This window comes from Scardinius erythrophthalmus, assembly GCF_964197995.2.
Source record: "Scardinius erythrophthalmus genome assembly, chromosome: 19".
NCBI lineage: Eukaryota > Metazoa > Chordata > Actinopteri > Cypriniformes > Leuciscidae > Scardinius > Scardinius erythrophthalmus.
Window position 1 is genome coordinate 32,713,887 of NC_138239.1, and position 8,942 is coordinate 32,722,828.

The window sequence follows — 8,942 nt, forward strand, 5'->3', positions numbered from 1 at the left end:
CCCCTGGACTCATACTCTCATGCCTTTATCTCTTTTCGAGTGTACAACCCCCGCCACCAGACCACAGTCTGTGAGGTCAGCAAGGGGTCGAAATCCACAAGAAGCAGAGCTTATTTTTAACCTCACGCACCCTGAGCCCACTCACACACAAATATTTACTCCTTGTCAGCTTCCTCAAAACAGTGAAAAACAATACACTATAAGATTCATTCCTTTGATACAGTAATACTTTTTTCAAAACTATACTATTCCATAGGATTGAGTAACCTGAGCAGTCCCTCGTTCATGCATTTGAGGCGGTAACCGTTACTCTAAACCTATACACTTTTAAAACCTCTATTTTTCCAGCTTCACCCGTAGCAGTCCTTCGTTAAAACTTTGTTTAACAAAGCGGTAACCGTGAGCTAACCATCTGTGCACATGCTATACTTCTCAAAGTAAACACAGATAAACCACTGATATCCTTTATCAGTAAATACAAATCCTTGCGTACGTACGACAAAACCTTCGCGCTAAATCAGCAATACCAGTATCTCAAACAATCCACATAGAATTATTTAAGTACTAGTAAAGACTTTTGGAGCTCCCCTGCGCTTTTACCATATCTTTTGATATCCTCAAGGCCTTCTTATTAGAATTCACACTACATGCATAATTTCTGGAATCTGAGTTTTTCATTCAAAAAATGTTCTTTTTTAGTTCGTTAAATTTAAAGAAGCTTTTTAAAGTGCTTTACCGTAACGGACAAATGTCTGGGCGAACCACACAAACTTAAGCAAAAACTGCTTACCTTGGCTAAGAATAGAGTTTGTGCCGCTCGTCCCAACACAGCCCGATGCGGTTCGTCACCAGCTCCTAATTCGTCCTGCCGGGGTCGCCAAAAATGTTGTAGTCGTAGTTTAATGTTGGGGTGCCAATCGAGGAAATGACTTCTCAAAGATCTCAGATGCCAGAAAGATTAGACTTTATTTCACAAGCAAAGTCTGAACGCCCTTCTGCAGAAAGACGCTCCCAAGCAGTGTTCTGCTCTAACGTATATACCTTTTCCTTGCTCCAAAGATGGTAATACATGATGGTAATACATTCTATAGGTATTTTGAGAAATAGTTTTGTACCGTGTGACATTACTGAAATAGAATTCTCTGCTGCAACAGCAAAACTCTCAGGCTTCCAAAGTCAATTCAAAGTCAAAAGACACACAGAAAGGAGATAATAGTGTACAAAAATACAGTTAAAGTACTTATTTTCTAAATAATAAAATCTTCAACAAAGTCCATTGTTATAATTAATAATATGTATGCAGTATCATAACTACATCTCTGACGTTTATAACAAACCAAACCGTTTGAAAATCGGTAGAAAATTGAGCAAGTTATGGTTATTTAAAAGTACATGCACCATGTTACGAGTGAGCGAGCACCCTTGTGGTAAGATGGCCGCCACGTGCGGACGTCGACCTCCATTGGCCAGCAGCGCGCACGAGACATCTAGCCTTTATTATATTATATCTATGGTATCCCATACCTGAATGTGTACTATGTCTATGATTGAGGTGGTAAAAGGATAACCCCTCGGCCTTAATCAGACAACAAACCCCTAAAATGGCAAATGAAAATCCCATGTCAGCCAAGAGTCCAACTGATTGGATGAAATGTTGTCTTTGTCAGACAGACACAAAGGAACCCCTCCAATCACCACCTACCCATCATGTTTCTCAACATGATGGCTATAAAATGATTGCCACCAACATTCCACTCTTTCACAAGATGAACAAAATGCCAATGACCCTGGACCTGGAACGACTGGATGAAGGTGGGGGTATAGAAGCTACTTTGAGAAGGAACCAAGCGAAGAATTGGTCGCCTATATTGTTGAAACCAGTCTCAATTCTGATGGTCCTTCCGCCTTCCATCTCGCAGATACAGTGGGGAGAACAAGTATTTGATACACTGCTGAATTTGCAGGTTTTCCCACTTACAAAGCATGTAAAATTCTGTCATTTTTATCATAGGTACTCTTCAACTGTGAGTTACGGAATCAAAAAAAAAAAAATCCAGAAAATCACATTGTATGATTTTTAAGTAATTAATTTGCATTTTATTGCATGACATAAGTATTTGATACATCAGAAAAGCAGAACTTAATATTTGGTACAGAAACATTTGTTTGCAATTATAGAGAACCTACGTTTCCTGTAGTTCTTGACCAGGTTTGCACATACTGCAGCAGGGATTTTGGCACACTCCTTCATACAGACCTTCTCCAGATCTTTCAGGTTTCGGGGCTGTCGCTGGGCAATACGGACTTTCAGCTCCCTCCAAAGATTTTCTATTGGGTTCAGGTCTGGAGACTGGCTAGGCCACTCCAGGACCTTGAGATGCTTCTTACGAAGCCACTCCTTAGTTGCCCTGGCTGTGTGTTTCGGGTCGTTGTCATGCTGGAAGACCCAGCCACGACCCATCTTCAATGCTCTTACTGAGGGAAGGAGGTTGTTGGCCAAGATCTCGCGATACATGGCCCCATCCATCCTCCCCTCAATGCGGTGCAGTCGTCCTGTACCCTTTGCAGAAAAGCAAACCCAAAGAATGATGTTTCCACCTCCATGCTTCACGGTTGGGATGGTGTTCTTGGGGTTGTACTCATCCTTCTTCTTCCTCCAAACACGGCAAGTGGAGTTAAGACCAAAAAGCTCTATTTTTCTCTCATCAGACCACATGACCTTCTCCCATTCCTCCTCTGGATCATCCAGATGGTCATTGGCAAACTTCAGACGGGCTTGAACATGCGCTGGCTTGAGCAGAGGGACATTGCGTGCGCTGCAGGATTTTAATCCATGACAGCGTAGTGTGTTACTAATGGTTTTCTTTGAGACTGTGGTCCCAGCTCTCTTCAGGTCATTGACCAGGTCCTGCCATGTAGTTTTGGGTTGATCCCTCACCTTCCTCATGATCATTAATGCCCCACGAGGTGAGATCTTGCATGGTGCCCCAGACCGAGGGAGATTGACCGTCATCTTGAACTTCTTCCATTTTTTAATAATTGCGCCAACAGTCGTTGCCTTCTCACCAAGCTGCTTGCCTATTGTCCTGTAGCCCATCCCAGCCTTGTGCAGGTCTACAATTTTATCCCTGATGTCCTTAGCTCTCTGGTATTGGCCATTGTGGAGAGGTTGGAGTCTGTTTGATTGAGTGTGTGGATAGGTCTTTTATACAGGTAACGAGTTCAAACAGATGCAGTTAATACAGGTAATGAGTGGAGAACAGGAGGGCTTCTTAAAGAAAAACTAACAGGTCTGTGAGAGCCGAAATTCTTACTGGTTGATAGGTGATCAAATACTTATGTCATGCAATAAAATTCTAATTAATTATTTAAAAATCATACAATGTGATTTTCTGGATTTTTGTTGAAATGTACGTATGATAAAAATTACAGACCTCTACATGCTTTGTAAGTAGGAAAACCTTCAAAATCAGCAGTGTATTAAATACTTGTTCTCCCCACTGTATGTGCAACCTGCACCAGCAGCGTATCCTTTTTTAACAGTGGCACTTCCTCTCTGTGGACTACACCTTGCCGTGGTGGAGAGGCTTGTGTGCTCCAATGAACCTGAGACCTATGCCGGCGGGGATTTTATATCCCTGGCAAGTTTAACTAAGCTGGACAGGTCAAAGGAGAGGAGGCAGACAAAGCAGACATTATGACTATTTGACAGAAATGGTGGCCATCTTGAAAATGGTGGCCATCCTGAATTTTTGAGTGGCACATACCTTTTTCCAAAAGAGTGTTCCTTGAAGAGTATTTCTGCCTAATTTTATGCTTGCATCACCATTTGAACACTTGAAATAATTAATATTCGACAGGAACGGTGGCCATCTTTAAAAATGGCGGCCATCTTGAATTTTTGAGGGACAAGCATCTTTTTATATTAACTTTTCTATTAACTTTCATCTTTTTCTATGTCCTTTAGAGAGTATTTGTATACAATTTTATGCTTGGATCACTGTTTGAATAATTTATATAATAAGCATTGAATAGCAATGGCGGCCATTTTGAAAAATGGCCGTCATATTGAATTTTTGAGTGGCCAACGCCTTTTTCCAAAATAGTGGCCCTTAGAGAGTATCTGTGCCAAATCACAAACAGGATCTTCACAGGACTCGTAACTAAGACAAGATACTCACAGGTAATATTTAGCAATGACTCACACGTAACTATAGCAAACACATGCAGGATTCATAGTGTAACATCACAGCAGGTTTCACACAATGAATGACAGCATGTAGCATGTAAAGAGTAACAATGAACCGGCACAAGACAGCAAACACAAGGGGATTAAATAGGGAGACTAATGATAACAACAGGTGACACAGGTAAAGCAATAATGACAAAACGAGGATAACAAGGGGGCGGGGCAAGAGAATGAGACAACACAAGCACATGGCCCAAACAAATGGCCATGTGCTTTTACACAAAACATGGGTCTGTCATGATCCTGCCTCAAATTAAAGAATGACAAGGACTAGATGGCAGAATCATGACATGCGTGTGGAATCTACTCTTTACCCATTGTTGCACAAAGTTATGACGGAGCGGCTGTCATGTCTGGTCACGTAAACAGAGTTGAGCAGAAACTCCGTCAAGACCATCCATCTGCGGTGTACATTCACTGTATGGCCCACAAGTTGAATTTGGTTTTGGTCGATGCATGCAAGGTAAATCGTACAGCATCTACGTTTTTTCACATCCTCGAGAGTCTGTATGTGTTTTTCTCACAACCAGGCACACACCATGCATACCAGCAGCACCAAAAGGAGCTCGGGGTTAAAGCCGAACTGACAGCACTCAGTGACGCGATGGGCGTGTCGATGGAAAAACATAGCAGCTGTCAAGACTTCAATAAGAGCCCTGCTCTCCACTCTTTCCGAGCTCTCTGTTCCACCTTATCGTAGGTTTGTTGAGGCATCCGGTCTCTTAAGCCATCTCAAGAAGGCCACATTCTGTGTGTGTCTTTTGGTGTTTTACCATGTTTTCAGTATGATCCATGTTGAACACAAGGCACTACAAAAGAAAGACACGACATTATCTCAGGCCTCAATTGTCATGGAATCTACAATAAACGGCCTTGAAAACTTTTTAGTCAGTGAAGATGAACGCGATCTTACGCATAAGCAAATTGTGAAAAGAACTGCTACGTTGGATTCCTCTGTCGTCACAAGTTCCCTTGGACAAAGAGAATACCAAACAAACATCACACAAAGCATGAACGTTTTTTAACATTGAGCTCATTTTTTTGTAAATTTGGAGTGCTGTCAATAGAGAGAACAACGACAAAAATCGGTGTTGCCTACACCGTGTTATCCTCTTTTTAAAATTTGCACCCTGTTGACTTAAATGGGGCAAGTTTTAAACCTGCTTTTAGCCTCTTAACATCCTTGATGTGTCATTACAAGTGCACAGCTAATGTGAGTGATTCCTTCAGAGTGATCACGGGTGAATCTGACTGCAGTAGATGTGAAAGATATTAATAAAAATGATGTTATTTCAGCCAGCGCACATACCTGTATTTACATCCTGCTTTCGGTCTAAGGCCACAGTAATCGATTGTCGAGTTCACACGCATAGGTTTAGTTACCTGTGATCACGCGCGTGAACTCGACAATCGATTACTATGGACTTCGACCGAAAACAGGAAGAAAATACAGGTATGTGCGCTGGCTGAAATAACATCATTTTAATTAATATCTTTCACATCTACTGCAGTCAGATTCACCCGTGATCACTCTGAAGGAATCATTCACATGGCTGGGCACTTGTAATGACACATCAAGGATGTTAAGAGGCTAAAAGCAGGTTTAAAACTTGCCCCATTGAAGTCAACAGGGTGCAAATTTTAAAAAGAGGATAACATGGTGTAGGCAACACTGATTTTTGTCGTTGTTCTCTGTATTGACAGCACTCCAAATTTACAAAAAAAATGAGCTCAATGTTAAAATTGACTATTGCCTTTAAGGAGGCACTCTCGACTGGTTTTTTTCCAAACTCCAAAAAACTTTTCAAGTTGGCTCTAACATTACCGGTGGGGACCGCAACATGCAAGAGATCTTTTTCAGCTATGCGACGCGTAAAGAATTGGATGCGTTCAACAATGGGCCAGGAGAGACTTTCATCCTTGAGTCTGCTGCATATTGAGAGTGAGATAACCACAAAACTAAACAACGTGGACATCATCAACGCATATGATGCCAGGTCTAAACGCAGGATTTTGCTGCATTAGGTAAGGCAGTGTTTATTTATATTGGCTGCCAGGCATACAGTACTGCTTGCTTTTTTGCTAAATTTTACAGTTTGTAAACGTATAGTCGCGTTAATAACAAATTAGTTAACGGGAGCGTTTATACCGGGATGTTTAAGTTGTTGCTAGGCGACATGTTGGTTAAAACTGACATGGTTATAGGTGGTAGGAAATCTATTTAAATGCATCAAGGGGCAGCGCACATCTTAGCCTTACCCTGGAGTTGGTTCACCCTCCGCCTATGCTCTGAGGTAAAGTGTTCAGATCACAGACTCAGCAACTATTGTATTTAATTGTACAGTATAATCATAACATAGTACAGACATTATCTCAATTCCATAATGTCCCTAAACATAATGATATTGCTGGCCATAAACTGAGAAAGTGCGCATCCGGTGTTTTACTAGTCATGGAATGGGAAACGTGACATTAACTGTTAACAGGGGGTTTCTGTGTTCATATATTTAATAAAGGATGATTATTAAAATTAAGAACCACGTTTTCTTATTTGCACTTGATTTTTATATTCAAATCTGCTATCTGCATGACTTTACTGGCGCCGGTGAAACAATAGGTTTAAGAGCTTTTCAGTTCTTCAGGAAACCTTCAGACAGTGTTTGGCTTCAGTTTGAAACCAGATAAACTTCACATGCTTGTCTTCCTTCACAAAAATTTGCCATAGATTGAGTACGCAAGAAGTAAAAAATGCATGTGCCTTGTGTTTATCAGTATCCTTATGTTTGTTGGGTAAAAAAGAAAAACTATATAAACAAAGTAAAAATGAATTTAACTGATAACTCCCCTCCCCCCCATCCCATTAGATTCTATAGATATTGCGATATATCGATATCGTGAATTCTTTTGGCCACAATAACCGTGGTGTGAAAAATCTAACATCGTGACAGCCGCCCTACTGTCTAGTAAACTTGAAGATGTTGATTAGGAAGCAGTGGTACTAATTTCTACAAAAAAGGTCATGAAACTGAAACCCTGCATACATATTTGCACCACACTTTGACCTATTTCCAAAGAAATTAATGGTACTTAAAAAAAGTTAACAGGAGCAATTAAGTGACTTCGTATTCACCACACTGCATGAAAGATCTAGGCACTCTAAAGATTAACCTGTGCAGTCATCCATTTTTTATAACATTCAAAGAAATGGAGACAGAGACATCATTAATAAAATATGGCCCAGAAACTGATACGGTTGCTAAAAATTTCCACAGAGCTCAATGGAGTTTTATTTTATCTGTAGCAGGCCTTCCATTTCAATGTTTTATGAATACTTTGTATTATTCTTGCTAAATTTAATAGTTCAGGCAAAAAGTTCAGGATTCAAAACTACATTGATTGCTTCATTGCACCAGTCTTTAATTCCATATTTTAAGACTGTTATCTTTACAAAAGGTTGACTATCACATATCGGTGTAAGACTCCTGGCATGCATTATATATGACATCACATGACCTGTTTTGTTGGCATTATTGTACAAAAAGACACTGCTTATGTCATTGTGAAGAGGAGAGCAAGACTGAACATGACATTTATAGCTAAGACGTTTTATGATCTACATGCATCTACGCTGGAAGGGGAAACAATTGATTTTAATATTTTCAGAGGACGAGTGGTACTAATAGAAAATGTGGCATCACTCTGAGGGACGACCACCCAGGACTATATCCAGCTTAATGAGCTCCAGAGCAGATATCCTCACCGACTTGTGGTCCTGGGCTTTCCCTGCAACCAGTTTGGATACCAGGTTTGTAAATGAGGAACTCACCTTTTATTAACTATTTTAGTTACACTTAGTTCTACATATGTATTTTACTTGTGGGCTCAGTGGTAAATGTAACTATTCATGCTGTTACTAGTATTGATGAAGAACTTTGTAGGAATATTGTACATAATTTTTATTTTTATTGTAATCACTGAATTCTCCCTACTTTTTCCATTTTGTCATTTTCCAGGAGAACTGCTCTGATGCAGAAATTCTAAATTCCTTGAAGTATGTACGTCCAGGTGAAGGGTATAAGCCTGCGTTCACCATTTTTGAAAAGTGTGTTGTAAATGGGAGTGATACACATCCTGTCTTTTCCTACTTGAAAGACAAGCTTCCTTATCCAGATGATGATCCTATGTCACTTATGCAGGACCCCAAATATCTGGTCTGGAATCCCATCAGTCGGAATGATATTTCATGGAATTTTGAAAAGTTTCTAATTGGGCCAGAGGGTGAACCCTTCAAGAGATACAGTAGAAAGTTTCAGACTCTCAATATTGAACCAGACATTCAAAGACTGCTGAAGCTGACATCAAAAACACATTAATTGATCATGTGTCATAATTTAGTGATGTATTAACTCAATACAACAAGATTGACAATGGTTTTTAATTCACATTATCTTCCATGTTAGCAACATTGTGGCATCATCTCGCTTTCTTTTATATTACTTAATGAGAGTGACTCACCAAAATGTAATAGGTTTTCACCTGAGATTGTATATATGAAAGAATTATAGATGATGCCATTAACAAATCCTCTGTAATGGAAATGCATTAATAAAATTTTGATCAACGCAATGGCGGTTCTGGCTTACTGGACTTGGTTCAATAATATGACTTTGCATCACTTGTCTCACTGAACATT

General features: G+C 40.0%; 1 protein-coding gene across 1 annotated transcript; it reads left to right on the forward strand.

The window, feature by feature from the left end:
• Nucleotides 1-7,832: 7,832 nt before the first annotated feature.
• gpx2 (glutathione peroxidase 2) lies at nt 7,833-8,622 on the forward strand (the record flags this gene model as incomplete). The annotated part of the gene is made up of 2 exons (XM_081347847.1): nt 7,833-8,054; nt 8,263-8,622. The coding sequence occupies 2 exons, from the start codon at nt 7,833-7,835 to the stop codon at nt 8,620-8,622; spliced, it is 582 nt and encodes a 193-aa protein (XP_081203973.1).
• Between the last annotated feature and the right edge of the window lie 320 nt (nt 8,623-8,942).